This window comes from Crotalus tigris, unplaced genomic scaffold (genome assembly GCF_016545835.1).
Source record: "Crotalus tigris isolate CLP2741 ecotype Arizona unplaced genomic scaffold, ASM1654583v1 scf7180000018559.1332295, whole genome shotgun sequence".
Taxonomy (NCBI): Eukaryota; Metazoa; Chordata; class Lepidosauria; order Squamata; family Viperidae; genus Crotalus; species Crotalus tigris.
In genome coordinates, this window is record NW_024097076.1 from 74,934 (window position 1) to 92,500 (window position 17,567).

The 17,567-nt window shown below is 37.5% G+C and overlaps 1 protein-coding gene across 1 annotated transcript; it reads left to right on the top strand.

Annotated features, from left to right (window-relative positions):
• Positions 1–1,155: 1,155 nt before the first annotated feature.
• Positions 1,156–15,405, top strand: EBAG9 (estrogen receptor binding site associated antigen 9). Its single transcript, XM_039354546.1, has 7 exons — positions 1,156–1,364; positions 3,550–3,647; positions 5,657–5,735; positions 5,866–6,024; positions 8,100–8,207; positions 10,241–10,332; positions 14,890–15,405. Exons 2-7 carry the CDS (start codon positions 3,565–3,567, stop codon positions 15,008–15,010), a joined length of 642 nt encoding a protein of 213 aa, XP_039210480.1. The 5' UTR covers positions 1,156–1,364; positions 3,550–3,564; the 3' UTR covers positions 15,011–15,405.
• Positions 15,406–17,567: the final 2,162 nt, after the last annotated feature.

The following is a 17,567-nucleotide window of genomic DNA, read 5'->3' on the forward strand; positions in this document are numbered from 1 at the left end:
CCATTTGTCCATAATAGTACAGGGTCCTCTGCTTCAGCAGAGGGTTGGACTAGAACAGGGGTGTCAAACTCAATTTCATTAAGGGCCGCATCAGCGTTGCAGTTGTCCTCGGGGTGGGGGGGGGTGTAGGTATGGCCAGGGTGGGCACGGCCTTCTGGGTGGACATGGGTGGAGTGGGCTTACTCAGTGGGCATGACCAGCTCTACATCATTTGTGTCAAGGGTGCCTGCAGAGGAGTGGGACGGATCTGAAGGTCTCTGGCAGAAGGGGGTGGGACCAGGGCAAGCACCAAGACATGGTCCACTGGAAGAGCCTGCCAAAACCCCTCCCTCGGAGCCCATCAAGCCAGATATGAAGTAGGCAAGGGCCATTTGCTGGCCACTTCCAGGCAATGGTGCATTTCTTCATTCTTCACAAAGGGTCATGCCTCCCCAGCATGCACCCAGGGGGCGGGGCAGATCCGGTAGGGGCTGGTTCCTTGCTGTTTCCAGACGGCCTTGTGGATCTAAGACCGAATGCGTTTTAACATAGATGGCCACCACAAAATTGTACATTGGCTCCCTGCTGGCCTAGGCCAGGGCCAAGGCAGCGCAAGCCGTTCTGTTTCCAGGATGGCTTCATGGGCCACATGAAACCACACCACGGGCTGCATCCCGCCCCCAGGCCTTGTGTTTCACATGTCTGGACTAGAATACCTCCAAGGTCCCTTCCAGCCCTATTTATCACATGTTCTATGTAGCAACTCTTTTTAATTACAATGAATGCCACAAAGAAAAATTAACTTTCCCAAACTTCGCAGCTCTGTAAAACACCGGCTTAAACCATTCCGTTTTCTCCTCCGAAATAAAAATATGCATATACTCTTGTCAGAGAAAATGCGCAAATCTCCTTTCAGACGCACCCAGCTCGCTCAACCTTTACTACTGAATCGCGAAAGAAAGGCGGAGCCCCAGATCACGTGGCCAAGCGGTCCTGCCTTTTAAGCTCCACCTCCTCTCCTTTCATCTTTCCCCTCCCCGTCCGCACAGAGGGCTTAAGCTTTCTGCGCTTGCGCAGGAACCTCCATTCTTCCGGTTCTTTCCCCCACCCTTTCTCTTAATGCCGAGCCCGGTTGGCTTAAAGTATTGGGGCGGGACCGGAAGAGGCGACTGCAGGCGCAAGGGGGGGGGGTCTCTAGGGTGACAGGAAGGTGGAGCCGGTAGTGGCCGGTGAGGGAGGCTATGGAGGAGCGAAGAGCCGCGGCTGGGACGGAGGCCACCGCATCCTCTCTTGAATGAAGGGAAGTCGCGGTCGCCGAGGGAAGCGGCTGTCCCTCGGCTTGAGCCGCGTCGCCTCCACGTCCGCTCGCCTCCGCGCTGGACAAGGTGAGCGAGAGAGGAGCGCGCCTGCCCGGGAGTCGCCTTCCTTGAGCCACTTCTCACCGTCCCCTCCCGGGGAAGAAAGCGCGCGGTCGGGTTTTTCTTCCCCGCTCCTCCCTCCGGCCGGAGTCCTGATGAGGCGACCGCTGGTTGGTTGTCCAGGCTTTTCCCGACCGTGGACGGCCTTGCCCTCCAAGCAAGCCTCCGGGAGGCCCCAACGTGGCTTTTCTGTCCCCGGGCCTTGAGGTTATACTCCATTGCAAAAGCTCTACCGTTACAAAAAATAAAACCATAAACGAATACAATGTAGGATACATATCTTCCAAACAAACTTAGGAAATTTTTTTTATTAAAAAAATTACCTGGTAGGCTTCCTGTGGTTGGTTGGTTTGATTTGTTTTCCTCTGTGGGAAAGAGAAGGGTAAATATTAGAACAAAGTTTTCTCCATATCTTTCTTTCATGCAAGCTGATTTTAGTAAGGTAATGCCTGTGGCCATGCTGGTTTTTTCTTCATTTCACCCGCATTTTTTGCCCCAAGTAGCAAAACTTTACTTTTTCTGATATTCACAGTGGCCTTTGAGAATAACATTGGCTCCTCTGAACAGAAAGAACTTCTCCCACATAAATATTGTAGTTTGGATGTCTTGCAAGCAGGAATCTAAATGGAATTTAAATTTAGTAATGTATCTAGTAATAATTTAGTAATGTACTATATCTAGAACTTGCCCATCTATGCATGTAAGACACTGAAAAAGATACAATGCTTACAATTCATACATGGTTTTTATAAAAACCATTTACTCAAAATTTTAAGATTTACTGCTCCTGTAGCTTTAGGAAAAAGAGCGAGTTTGGTGTAATGATTAAAGCACCAAGCTAAAAAACTGGAGACTGTGAATTCTAGTCCTTCCTTACGCACAAAGATAGCTCAATGACCTAGGCTAGTCATTTGTTCTCAGCCCTAGGAAAGAGGCAATGATAAACTACTTCAGAAAATGCAGGGATTTCCCTGGGTAGTTGACTCTAAGGAAACAAACATTAGGCAACAGCATCTTTTGTATGTCATTTAACTTGTTTGATAGTTTGGAGCGTATTTTTAAAATAGACTTCCATAAAAGCAGCTTTTTATTGTGGACTAGTTGTTTCTTTGACACATAGGTACACAGGTACATATGAGGCCAAGCAATCTCATAATTTTTTGAGACTTTGCGAAGGTGTTTTAGAAATAACATGGTTTTTGCCACTCTGTTGCTGAACTGCTTTAAAGCAAACTTTTCAATTAACATTGAAAGAAGCCTTAAGCGGACCCTGCCATAGCGCGGGAATAATGCTAGGAAGAAGATTGAAAGAAGCCTAACATTTGAATTCAATCTTCATTATATTGAACCAGTTCAGACATTGTAGCCAAAAGTTCAGATATTGTAACCAAAATATGGTTTAGCTTTGAAAATTTTCTATTTGAATAGGCTCAAACTATTTGATTAATAGTTTGATCCTATTCATCCATCTTCTACTTTCCTGGAGCTTTTCTTTCCTCTTACTCTGATGGACAAATATTTCTGCAGTTTTCATCCAAATTAGGGTTTTTTTTAAAATATTTTTTCCTTGTTAGTTCAGAGACACATTCTCAATCTCACTCTTAGTATTAATTGTAATGCACCTAGTTGGGATATCAAAGAAAGCTAATGGGAATGTGGAAATGGAATAGATGACAATATGATTTGGAAAGGAAGCACAAAGAGTGCAGCATAATGACTTGAGCATCCTGCCCAAACCATCCACGATTAAGTTATTGAGCTAGTTAACCAATTAACTTGCTGGCCCACCTTGTCAGGAAAAAAAAAAAACATTTTCCATTGTTGAAATGCTTTAGATGTCTATAGATTCTGACAGTTTTTGTTGAGGTCTAGCACAGTATGAATATATATTCCACTAGTATTCTTGATTTCTTAAAAATCAGTGGGATATTTGGATATAGCAATCCTGCTTGCAGACTAGTACTGTGAACTGCATTAGATGTTCATCAATACCACACTTTCCTTTTGATTTTTGTTACTAATATGAATTTGAAGTCGTACTTATGGGTTGTAGCTACATTGAAATGTATGCGCAGACTTCTTTTAGCGCCTATGGCTGCAAAAGCATCCAAATAGCATTATGCTTATCAGTACATTTTCCCCTCTTTTTCAGGTGAAGTCTTTCATCATGGCAATTACACAGTTCCGTCTATTTAAAATTTGTACATGCTTGGCAGCAGTACTATCTTTTTTTAAAAGATTGATTTGCAGGTAAATATCAAAGGTTGCATGTGAGTTTGCTCTGATTTTTCCTCTAAGATTTCTACCTCATTACTCTTGAGAGTTTACTTTGTGTGTGTTTCAAATTGGGGAAGGAGGAATGTAGTATTCCTTTAATAGTTTTTTTTTATATGAAGGTTTAAAATGGTTACAAACATGAAGTGGAATTTCTTCCTTAATTGAACAATGAATAGTGACATAATTTGAAGTTGCATTGAGATTTTTTAAAAAATTACTAATGTCCTTTCTATTATCTTTGTATAGCTAAATAAACTGATATAATCTTAGAAAAACAGAAAACTACGGCATCATGTGATTAGTTTTACCACTTAAAAATAAATATGTATGATACAAATATTTATACAAGAACTTGTTTTGTAAGTGTGTGCTTCTTTCTTTGCATACGTAAAATGAGTAATTGATTAATATATATCGCAAGTATTCAGAGAAAGGGAAAATAATATATATTTTTCAGTCAGGAAAAAGCCACAAAGTCAAATAATATAAAGAAGGAGAGTTAGTAATATAATACTAGTATTCTGCTATGGTTAAGTTTTGTATGTTTTGAGAACTGCTGTGAATTGTTACCTGAAATTATACATACTACTTCTGTTAAACAGGAATAGGAATAAGTATTTATTCAGAAAATATTTGTAAAAATATTTGATTTGATTTGTAAAGGAAAAGGAATGGCAATTTCTCTTGAAAATTCTGATGATTGGAACAAGAATATTTTTCCTTACTTTCTGACAGACCTGCTTTTTGTTTTTACAGTTTTCTCTGTCCAAGTTACTTGGCTCTTAAGGCAGGGATGTCAAACTCACCGTGTCACATGACGTGTCGCGACGTATCATGACACTTTTCCCTTGCCGGAGTTGGGGTGGGTGCAGCTTCTGTGTGACGCATCTGGCCTGCGGGCCAGCAATTTGACACCCCTGTCTTAAGGTTTTGATTTTATAAACATATACTACAGTTTTCTACACTAATTTTTTTATAATGATTTACCCTTTCAAATATGCACGTCCAGCATGCATGCTAATTTTTTCACCTATCTGCAGGATTTGGAAGTTTAATGATGCATATTTTTTTATATGCTGTGGTAGAAATAAAATGGGGTACATGCTTTTAGTACTGAGAAGCACTCAAGTATATAAATCTCTTCAATTGGGAAATGTCCGAGTTTCTTTACATATTATAGGAGAATTCATCTAAATATGCATGAATGTGATAGTTGACATATCATAATGTAATCTGTACTGTTTTATAGAAATAACTAAGTTGTTTTCTTAAAGTTAGCTTATTTCTTAAATGTTGATTCTACTGTACTTCTTGTTATTGCATCATTTTATAAAGGAAGCTCATCATATCTTAGTGAAAAATTCCTTGACTAATATGGATAGTAGAAAATGTGCCTTAAATTTTAAATTGGTAGAAAAAGATCTGAAAAATAGAACTGTTGGTTTTATTCTTAAATTAGGATTTTAATCAGTATGGGTAGTCCTCAACTTACAACAGTTCATTTAGTAACCATTCGAAGTTATAGCGGCAATGAAAAAAGTGACTTATGAACATTTTTTGCACAACCATTGTATAATCCCCATAGTCATGATCAAAATTTAGACACTTGACAACTGACTCATATTTATGACAGTTGCAGTATCCCAGGTCTTGTGATCACCTTTTGTGATCTTCTGACAAGCAAAGTCAATAGGAAATCCAGATTCAATTAACAACAGTGTTAACAATTACAGTGGTTCAGTTAACAACTGTGGCAAAAAAGGTTGTAAAATGAGGCAAAATTCACTTAATAACTGTCTTGTTTAGCAACAGAAATTTTGGGCTCGATTGTGAGGTTGAGGATTCTCTGTAGTTAAAATTACATAAAAAGTGCTAAGTTTTTTAAGTATTCTAACTTTTAATGTAGCTTTTAAATGATTTCTTATTTACAACTTCAGTTTTCTCAAATGTATCAGATTTAAAAAGAAACTTTTGTTTTTCAGGACTGGAAGAGGACGAAAGCTTAGTGGAGACCAAATAACTTTGCCAACTACTGTGGATTTTTCATCTGTTCCGAAACAAGTAATATATTGAATGATCTGGATATCAATTTTTAAAATTAATTCTACCTAATGACCCAATAAAAATAGGTTATGTATTATGCACATTGGATGGCCAATAAAGAATGGAACTCTTTCCCTTTTCTTTTTAGCCAGAAGTAGAAGATTGGTCTTCATGGGATGAAGATGCCCCTACAAGTGTGAAAATTGAAGGTGGCAACGGCAGTGTAGCCAATCAACAAAATGGATTGGAAGAAATGGAGCCTGATTACTTTAAGGACATGACACCAACAATAAGGAAAACACAGAAAGTATGTTTTCAGCATTCACAACAGTCTAAAACCTAAAACTACCTTCTAATGTAGTTATTTAGCAGTGAAAATTGTTTTCTGTCAACCATCCCTTTGATAAATGCATCAAAATAAACTTCTGGGACATTATTTTACCAAGAGTATAACTTTACTGATAAATCCACATAGGCATGGAAGTAGCAAAGCCAGTTCTAAAGTTTTCGCACGAAAACCAGCATAGATAAAATCCACTTTTCCCCCTGGACCTACCCACTGTTCATTGTCCACCAATCAATTGCATTCATTTTGTTTTGGAAAAAATCTGAGCACCTCTTTTCCCAGCGTTTGACCTTGGAGTGTTGGGACTGTCCCATGCTATGATGGCTCCCTTGCATTCCTCAATTCCCTCCCAAGCCTCTCTTGCATTTCAATACTTTCCGTCCTCCCTCCCTGTTTCTGTTGTCTTGTTGTGAGCAGGGGTGCGTAGCAAGTCAACCATGACATTTTCTATCTGTGGCTCAGTTAGATAGCTTATGCAGTTAACTACTGTATTTTAAAAATAATCGTATCCAGTAGAGGTGCAGCATTTTGAGCAATTTAAATTCATCATCATAGACATGAATATGAGTGAAACTGCCAAAGCAGAAAATAATTTTCCCTTTTCAGTTTTGTATCATAAAAAAACCTTCATTTTTACCCAGAGTTTATGACATTTGTGTTTGTATTCTTTGGGAGTACAGCAGAATATATATGTATAGTGAACAAATAATTTACATTATTTCGTCCTTTCTGTTTTGCATTTGAAATGTAATCACATTGAACAACTTGTTATGTTAAGATAATTTCCCAGTCATTTAAATAAGTTTATATACTGAGCAATATAGTTTTAATCAAGGGTGAGGTTAAAGAAAAAAGTTTGAAAGCAAAACTGGTTGCTACACATGAATTAAGTTATGTGGATTGACTGAGGTTATACATGTTTGTTTGAGGATTTTGAAGGATTGCATGCCAACTTTCTTCTGACTGATGCTGTGGTAAAGCCCCACTTCATTCCATCAAGCAGCTAGATAAGCCTATTATGTGCAAGTGAATGTGCAGAGTCAAAGGGCTTTGCTTCAGTTTGTTACAGTCCTATCCCTTACCATAAGTAGGCAATAAGGATATTGCATGTAATTAGGGCCAAGCGAATGTGTAAGATAACACATTTCAGGGTATAGAATTCTGAACAGTCTGGAGTGTATATTATACTAATCAACTAAGCTTTTGAAAACAATATTGGACCATCTGAGAAGTCAATAAGCCTGCAAATACCTTTAGCTTGCAAATGTCCCTTTCTTTCCATTTCTTTTGTAGATATTAACAGCACAGAAGCATTTGCTCCTTTAAAACAAATTACTTTTTTCCTTTTCATCCATACTTACGGGTTGATGAAAAATGTAAGAAGAGCAATGCTTTCCATATTCGCTTATAACTGGGAGTTAAACTTAGTTCAGGAAGATGGCTAACCCCTGGTGGCCAAAAAAAGAGAAGGGTGGAAAGCAGTGGCTTAATTGTAGTGAAGGCAAGAGAAGAAGTGGAAGCACAGGAAATCCTGCTGGTCTTCTCCTTATCCTCATTTTTTTTGGCCTCATGCTTTTAACAATTGTCATTGGACTTCTGTATTCAGCCTGCAAAATCCAGGTGCCCAAAGGCAACAGTGAAAAGAGTTTTTGCTATAGTGTCTGATTTTATAGTCTAAATCTGGTAGCCCAAGTATAGGGCCCTAAGAGGAGCCATGTCAGAAGAGCAGCATGGAAAGAGAGAGGAGCTGCTCATGCAGCCAGTTCCACTTCCAAGTTGCTAACCAGAAATCAAATGGTTGAGATGACAGAGCTAAGGATGCTTTGGTTGATTGAAAAAGTGATGGGAAATTCTTGCAGGGTTCAGGCCCACTGCTGCTTTTGCACTGGCAGGAAATGTAAGTTGACATCTGTGAAACAGCGAACATGGCATTGTTGCGTGACATCAGTTTTTATAGTTGGGTTAATAAGTTTCCAATTTTATTTGTTAATAAATAGCAATATTGCAAATTACGACTTTAAATTCATGCTTTTCAGATCATTGTTAAAAAACGTGAACCTTTAAATTTTGGCAACCAAGATGGTAGTGCCGGATTTTCAAGTAGATTAGCAGCTACACCAGATGTTCCTTTTATTCATCAATCTGTAAGTAACTTCTTTATCATAAATATTTTTGTATGTATAATTTCCAGAATGTCTTAAAGAAGGAATACTAGCTGTTGTGGTTTTTTTGGGGAGGGCATAGGTAAGACAAATTGATAGCCATAATCTAATAAAGCCTTAAATTGTGTAAAAAAAAAACCCCATACTGTTGTCTTAGGTACTCCAATGAATTAACCTGTTTCTCCTGTCATTCCAAATTCTCACTTTTATTTAAAAAAACATGCTCTTCTATACATAAGTTTTTGCTTCTTTCAACAATTTTTATCCCTTACCATAGGTCATGTATTACCTATTACCGTTCAATCAACATCTGCATATCTAATTTTTCCCATTCATTCTCCCACATTTAGTAAATAGTCTACCAAGGTATTCATATTTATGTACTTCAACTTGCTTTTTACCATTTGTACATAACCTCTTCCTCGGTTTTTCATGAATTTTCAGATCAACATGCCAAGTATTTGAATAAAATTAAAAATAAAACTGATGAAATAATTTGGAATGAAATCTAAGTGAAGGGATGCTGGAATGGGTATTTTAGAGACTTGGTTGGAACTGATAGTGTTATACTGAAGACTAAAATGAAACATTTTTTATATGTTAGCATCCAAAAAGAATTGATGAAAAAGAAATCATAAATGTGGCAGTATTAAAAAATGAGAGGTTGCAGAATTTGATAGCATAATTGAGAAATATTAATTTATGGATATGTTTTATCTATGAAGTGGTTCTGGAATTTGCTTAATGTGGCTGCATATGTGCCTGACAATTAAAGGAATGTCCTTATTATTCCCATAGAGGAAAGAAAGCAAAAGCAAAGGCAAAAACTAAAGGTGGATTAGTTTATTAAGTATGTTTCATTGAACATGATAGAATAGATCTTGGTGAGCAAGTATGGGTTTATATTGGGAAGCTCAGACATTTACTCAAGTATGTGAAGGTGAGAGAGGACGTTGATGTGGAAGAAGAACATGATTGTGAATAATTGGAATTTTGGAATGTTTTGCAAAAGCATTTTTTTGTGTTGTCCCACCTATGCATTTAATAGGCACAATCCCCTAAATTATTAAGCATAATAAAAAGAAATATGCTTACTCTACCAAGAATTAGGAAGTGAGAGCATGATGACCAAGAACTTACTAGTGGAGATTGCTATTACTAAGTGATGTAGTCATAAAGAATGGTGTCATGTGACTACATTGATTAGTGACAACAATCCTAGCAGTCTTACCGTCATAACTCCAAGATATGCAGTGGCCATGGGGTGGCGGTTACAGTGACACAAGACTATCTGATTCAGGGAGCCATGTGAGTGCAGGAAGACCATTGAATGGCGGGTATGGTACTACACCAGCACAGTAGGATAGGGCGTGTGCTGCTGTGTGAATGAAAGAAGGCCATGTGGAGAGTGTAGTGATGCAAGATTGTGGGGCGAGGAGTGCTGCGTAAGTGCAAGAAGACCATGGGGTGAATGGTGTTGTGCAAGCACAGGAAAGCCTAGGGGACTTACCAGAACAACCTGCGACCTTCCATGCTGGCTTCCCCACCAACTGCTTGTGGGAAACTGATAGGAAAGGTTGCAAATGGCAGCCATGTGGCCATGGCTTCCTATGATGTTGTGATTGTGAGCTAGGAACTCATATGGTGATCATGTGACTATAGTGGTTCTGTGATGGCCAGAACTTTGAGAATCAATCGTACGCTAATTTTTTTCAGTGCTGCTGTAACTTTCAGCAATCACTGAACAAATAGACCTAAGCCAAGGACTGCCTGTAACAGATATATGAGAACATGTTAATTAAGAAAGTATTAGCTAGCATTTGAAAGTGGGTAGGTTTTTTCTGTATTACAATGAATTCATTCAAAGAAAATTGCTGTCCGTAAGTCTCTCTTCAATGCTTTCCAGGAATAAGGAAGTTACGTTTTCCAATATTTGAATTGCAGTACTTTATTAGAATAATTACTTGCTAGCGTGAAACAGTATTTTGGAGATGCTAATTAATTTCCATTTGCAGCCAGAACTAGGAGACTTGGAGACATGGCAGGAAAACAAAAATGCTTGGGAAGAAGAGGAAGATGCTTCCTGGCAAGCAGAAGAGGTTCTGAGGTAACTTTACCAAATCCTGTAACTGATTATAACTTATCCATCCACCATGATTCAGAGAAGGTTCACTGTGAGTGTATCTGGATATAACAACAAACCCTAGTTTATCATACGATCAATGAAGTCATAATGTGAGTTTTGTTCCCTCTCTCCTGGTATGGAAGTAAGAGCACATTAAAGCCTTTAGCTTTTCTTTGTATTTAACAACCTTAATTTAAGTTTGAACTTAAGCTTCTATCAATAAATCATTCTTTTTGACCTGAGGATACAATTAGAAGTATGTGAGTAAAGGAAATAAACAATTGTTAGCATGATGTATCACCAAGTACCTATTTTCTCAGGATATTTTGTGCCATCTCAATTAGATCTGGTGGAGTTCATTGTCATTCCTGCAAATAAATAGGATGCCAGGATGTGCTGCTTTGCTTTGTAGGAAGTCACCTATTTATGTTTTTTAGAAAGCTCTTTAAAAAAAGAAGCAAAAATTATAGGTAACCTGATGGGCACCAAATATTTTCTTAAGGAGACATTGATGCTTGTAGAAACTATATTGCCTACCCCTGAACTAGATTTTTATTCTGAAAAATGTGAAGAAGTTTATAGTACAAACCTACTCTAAAACTTCTCACTCTCCATTTCCATTGCAGTTAATCATTTCATCTGAATTTGAAAATTACTGGTGAGGATTTCTGCCAGACTTGAAATAGATGTGTTATGCCTTCCGCTGCCAAATCATGTCAGCTGTTGGTGCTGCTAATTCACACCTTCTCTGTTTAGCAGCCCTTTGCTCTTAAAGAGTGCTGTCATTGCTAGGATAATAATTTAACATTTTTTTCAAATATTAGGTAGTTGTCTAATTATTGTCCCAGTTCTGTTACCAAGCGCTTAGGGTGGTAAAACATAAAGATTCTCATATGACTAGCAAGTAGGTAAGGCACTGGTGGAGAATAGCTTGGCTATGTAGAGAATTGAACTCAGTTTTCCATGTCTTATCTTTTTATTGTATTGTTTTTAACTCCATTTAAGGAGGTTGGGATGTATCTCAGTCGGAGTTGTTTATAATGGGAGGCATCTTTAAACTCAGTAAAATAAATAAGGAGATACATGCAGAGTACTCAAGTCAATGGGAAGTCTTTGATCAGTTATTATTTAACACTTAGCCACAATATAAGTTACATACTGCTTATTAAGACTGTATTCCCATGCATCAAGGATGCAAAATTTTGACTGCTACTATTCTCTCATGAAACTGTTGCATGGCAAAAGTGAGAGGTAGGACGTAGAAAAAAAATTGTTCTATATTTTTTTCACACTGGTTTTTTAAATTTTATTTTGAAGACTCCTTTTTTGCCCCAATAAAAAAGCTATTCAGAAGTCGAAGTGATGGGATCTGCTTTGCTGAAATGCTTAAATGATGTTTTTATGTAGATGCTATGGAGATTCGCCTCCGAGCTGACAGTAGCAAATTTAACAATTTACAAAGTCTGTATGGCTATTTGATAAGATGCTTATCATTCTCTGGCACCCTGTTCTCTGCTTTTTCTTGTGTGGCAGGCAGAAAGATAATAGGTATATGTATTTCAAGGAATGTATGTTTATTGAAAGAAGCACAGAGGCTTCTTCTGCCCAGTTCATTGTAGGAAAGTGAGACTTGGCTATGACAGGAGATATATAAACAGTGATTTGAATAGAATAGGAGTAGGGTGATTAAGAAATATATGTGGTAAAACAAAAAGAGTTGAGAATGAATAGACTCAGATCAAATGTGGATTGAGGTGCTTTGATCATATAAGGAGAATAAGTGAGGATCAAATTGTAAAAGAAATATATCAAGGAATAATGAATAGGTTGAAAGGAAGAGGAAGACTGAAGAAGTGGTTGGATATAGTTTATGAGATCTTCCATAGGGGAAAAAGTAAGTAGTTTGAAGAACAAAAGACAGTGTATGAAATATGCCATGTTGGTAGAAGGTGGATAGTTTGATAGTTTACAAAAATACAGAGATATATTAAGAATGGGATTGGTGTAAACTAGTTTTAATTATACTTCCTTTCCTGTTTCTTCTCTCATGCCTTTAATTTCCTTGATTTATTATTTCATACTCTCTCTTCTGTGCTCTGATAATGTTGGTCACCTTAAGAAAAAATAGCCTGACGGGAGTTTAATTATATATCCATAAACTATTGTTTCACATTAAAAACAACCCACAAGCAAGCCAGCAGAGGGCTCAGCACACAGCTAACATTGCCTTTTAGAGTCGTGGATAGAAAGCATTGCTTGAAGATTACCCTCTTTCTTCTAATGCTAGACATTGTGTGAAATTTTTGCCATGGTAAAATCAAGCTAAAAAGCTGAAATCGACTGTTTCCTCAAAGACAGTATGTTTTGGACACAAACCTCAAAACAAACAAAGAAAATTCCCAAAAGGGGGTTATTTATTTAATGAGTATTTAAGAACATGGTAGAAAAGATAAGGAATAAGCAAAACAAATATCAATACAAACATAATGTTTTTTTAAAAAATAACATGTTCCATGATTTCCAAATTAAATTGAATTCTATAACTGACTTACGTTTCAAGTATCAGGTTATTATTTACAGATTTCCACTGCTTAATTTATTATTCTATAAATTTTTAATTTTATTAAAGTGTCATGGCAGTTGTTATATAAAAAAAATTGTGTATTATTGTGGCTTATTAAATGGCTTTTATATTTCTTTTGTTTGATTTTAATTGCTTTTTATTGTAACTGATGTATTCTGCTTTGATTCATAAATGAGTTTGAGCGGCCTTATAAATTTTGTAAATGAACAAATGGCCATTTTTACTCTCAACCATTCTAGTTTCTCCTTGTAAAGTACCTTGCATCTCTGCAGGCTCTTGAAAGTGTTTTATCAACATACACATTGAGCATATGTCTTATTAACAAAGTTATGTCCTTGGCTTTGGAGAGCATTTGTTCCTAATTTCAGAGAAAACATAAGAACAGCCCTGCTGTATTTGGGAAGTCTGAAACTTTTGGCACGTTGCCTATCATTCAGAAAGTGGTAAACAACCATTGCAATTAGTGTCCTTAAATAACCTCTTCCTGTATGAATTTGTCATGCTCCTCCTTTAATAACTGCCATAATCATTAGATTCTGTCCGTGAGTTCTATATCTTATATATACAGTGTGCAAAAAAAAGTATTTTCTTGGTTCTACAATTGTAGGGTTACAACTCTGATAATGGGAATTGTAGTCCTAAAACAATTTGGGCCATAAGAGAGAGTGGCCCTCTCTATAGGTAGAGAATGTGGTTAAGTGAGTTGCACCTGATTTTAAGACCTTTTGCCATAGTTGTTAAGTGAATCACATGGTCTTTAAGTGGAATCTGAATTCCTCCATTGCCTTTGCTTGTCAGAAGTCCACTGTACACACATGCCAATCATCAAGAATTTGAATTTTGATCATGTGACTGATGGTCATAAATGCAGGAACTGGTTGTAAATCACTTTTTTTCAGCCCCACTGTTACTTAAAATGGTTTTTAAATGAATGTTTGTAAGTTGAGGACTACCTGTATCTTCTAGTGCTGCCTAAATATTTCTTGGAACAATATCCAACTCCACTCCCATAGAGTTAGTGAGGAGACAGATCACTAGTGGAAGTGAGTAACAAAAAGTGTGTTTTTCTAATACGATCTAGAGCAGGGGTGTCAAACTGAAACCTCATCCACCCCATTGCTGGCAATGAAAAAAAAAAGTCATGACACGTCACGTGACGTTGCGAGTTTAAAAAGCATCATACTGTGAGTTCAAGTCCCGCCTCAGCTGTGAAAGCCAGCTGGATGACTTTGAACCAGTCACTCTCTCTTAGCCCAACCCACCTAACAGTGGGGAAAACAGAAGTAGGAGGAAATTGTGATGGATATGTTCCCTGCCTTAAGTTATTTGTAAAATAATAAGGACAGTATATAAATATACTGATGATATAAATATACCATCAAAACTGAGCTCAAAATGTAGAACATATTGTATTTCAAACTAACAGTGATGTACTAAAAATGTAATTATCAAAAGAGTTTTGAGGGTGTATTTTGTAAAGTTAAATTGCAGGTGAAAAAGGTAACAAATATGGCAGAAATGGTCAGATTCCCCATAATAGCTTTTACAGCAACCCCCTAAATGTTGGATAGAATATAAGCTTATTAATTATATCTGTAGAAAACTGGGCATATTGTTATCTGCTGGACATGGCCCGATGGAGGAGTTCCATCTAAACCTGCAGGATGCTGGTCACTGAATACAGAAAGTTACATCGATAGAGCTCAGTTTACCATTTCTTAGCTTGATTGCTTAATAAGCAGTAATAATTCTACTTTTAAAATTAAATGGTGCTCAGCTTATTCTACCTTCCAATGGATTATTTGGGTCATTTGTACAGTTCAGGTATTTGGCAATCCATTTCCATGCTGAGTATAAGCAAAGAATACCAGTGAAGTTCAGGAAATGTCTATAATACTGTATGATACTGAGTTACTCGAGGAGCATTTAATTCTGTATTTTCTGTGAAATTTCAGGCAGCAGAAAATGGCAGAAAGAGAAAAACGGGCAGCTGAGCAACAAAGGAAAAAAATGGAGAAAGAAGTACAGCGGTTAATGAAAAAAGAACAGAACAAAATTGGTGTGAAGTTGTCTTAATGCCACTTGTTATGCCTGCAAAGGGAAAGAATTCAGTTTCCACAGCATTGCATCATTTTCTAATGATCTCAGTATTTAATAGAACTAAAGTTTTCTGTTTCATTTTTGAAGTCATCCAGGAAAAACAGTTCATAATTCCTTAGTGTATCTTCAGCTGGACGGTTGAAATGACAGAAGCCTCATTGCACTCAATTCCTCTAGGACAGGACGGGGTTTTGTGCTGAAGCTGGATTGCATTGCATTCCTTGCAAAGAGATACTGCTATGTAAATTCTTCAGCTGCCTGTTTTGAAGCTAAATTAAAAAAAAAAGGTGTAAATAATTGAATGATGGCAATCTATTCTATTGTCTATTACGCTTATTACTGAAAAGACTAATTAAATGATTTTAAACAAAGTCTTGCTTTTTTTTGCTCATTCCCACAATTCTTGCTTGGTATTGTATTGCCTATTGTGAAGGAGCTGACTGAACTGACAGCATTATGCAGAAAGTAAATGCCAGCTATAGTGATGTTGACTTTTTTGCTTTGTGTCTCTGGCATATCTGTTTCAGAATTAGATGCTTATTTTCAAATAGGGAAAAATTAAGTGACAATTTTATGTGATATGGTTCCCAGCAAAACCCTCTTTTGTCTCTTTTTGGTTCTAGTTGATAGACAAGAGGTCAAGCCCTAGACCCCTGCAAAGGGGGGTTGCCTTAGGGCTTGTCTATTTCTCCTTTAATATCTATGTGAAACTGCTGCATAGGTCATCTGAAAGCATAGGGTGTTGTATCATCAATATGCTGAAAATACCCAGTTATTCATTTCTACCCTGAGCTAGACAAGTAATGCTTTAATGGTGCTGTCCAAGTCCTTGAAGGCTGTGACAGTTTGTGTGGGCTCAACTCTCGCAAGATGGAGTGACTCTAGGTTTTTGGCCCCTCAAACAATGGTGACTTGAATGGGGTTGTCCTCCCGTGGATCAAGCTGGTGCACAACTTGGGTGTCCTGAACTCATAGCTTCTGGTTGATGAGCAAATGGCAGTTGTGGTTGGGTGGGTGGGCTTTGCATATCTTGTATGCCCATTGCGTCCTTTCCTGGACTGAGAGTCCTTGCTCATGACCACTCTTGCTTTAGTTACTTCCCATTTAGAGTGGAATGCACTTTACATAGGGCTGCCTTGAAGGCCACTTGGAAGTTACATCTGGTCCAGAATGCAGTGGTGTGCACAGTATTAGGTGTTAATAGGTTTGTCTACACCTCTATGAGCTGCACTTGCTCCCAGTTTCCTTCTGAGTCCAATTCAACATGCTGGTTATCTTAAAAGCCCTACATGGCAGTGGACCTGGTTATTTGTAGAACCACTCTATCTAAGAATATCTGGCTGTCCACTAGATAAGGTACAGTAGGCACACTAATCTAGATCCTTTCCCTGAAATCCTTCCACTTAATAGGGCCTCAGCCTTTACATGCCTGTCTCTAACCTATGGAATGCCCTCCTCTCCCAACAATTCAATCCCCTCCCCATTTTAGCTTTTTGGAAGGCCATCAAGACCTGTTTTTTTACTCAGGATAGGACAGAAAAGAATGAAACGAGTCATTGTAGCTTACTGAGGAGCAGTAGGGGATAGTTAAAGCTTTTATTTGTCTGATCTTTTTACTGTTTTATGTGGGTTTTTTATGGTTATGCTGTGAGCTGCCTGGAATTGCTTAAGATAGGTGACCATCACTGGTGGGATTCAGCCAGTTCGCATCACTTCAGCAGAACCGGTAGCTAATTTTTTTATTACCCAGGCCAAGAATGGACTTCTGGAAGCGGCATCCACACAGAGAACCAGTTGTTCACATATTTGAATCCCACCACTGGTGACCATATAAATCTTTTAAATAAATAAAAATATTGGAGGCAAATAGGGAATAGTGCAAGATTATAAATAAACTTTTACTTCTTGGTAACTTAAGGGTTATTGCTTCTAGGCCAAGCATCCATAATTCTGAAAATAAACAAGGTTATCATAAATCATTATGAAGTAAGATTCTCTAAAGAGAAAAATAAGCATTTGTTTATTCTTGCTTGGAATGAATTATTCCAGTATCTTAATATAGCAAGCTGACCCAGTTCTTGAGTGCTTGTCAAAGCTTGAAAGTTTGTAGGAATCCTGTGTTCTCACAGCTTCTTGTTTAGGAATGTCCCATGGGCGAGTCTCTTATCCTCTCTGATCCACCAGTCATAAAAGCAAGAGTAAGAGTTGTCTAAAATTCTCATAATAGATCTAAATTTCCTGTATTAAAAAGTTATCCAGTTGATGTTGATGAAATGCCAAAGGATTAGTAATACTAGTATTTAATGTTTTTTTTTTTAATTTTTAATGTCGACTTATCAAAAGAAGTTGGATAAGCAAACACTGTCACTTACTATATACTTTTTGTAGTATTCAGTTATATGAGAGTTTAGACATACTGATCTGAATCTTTCATAGACTCTAGGAGAATCTAAATATGGGTATATAAGATTATGTTAGTTAATTGCTGAAGTTATTTGAATAGAACTCAAAAAATGAATATTCTTTTGAGAAT

Coding starts and splice junctions, on each gene's coding strand:
- EBAG9 (XM_039354546.1), top strand. CDS start 3,565: ATGGCAATTACACAGTTCCGTCTATTTAAAATTTGTACATGCTTGGCA. Junction 3,648..5,656: donor TTTAAAAGATTGATTTGCAG/GTAAATATCAAA, acceptor TTTGTTTTTCAG/GACTGGAAGAGGACGAAAGC. Junction 5,736..5,865: donor TTTCATCTGTTCCGAAACAA/GTAATATATTGA, acceptor TTTTCTTTTTAG/CCAGAAGTAGAAGATTGGTC.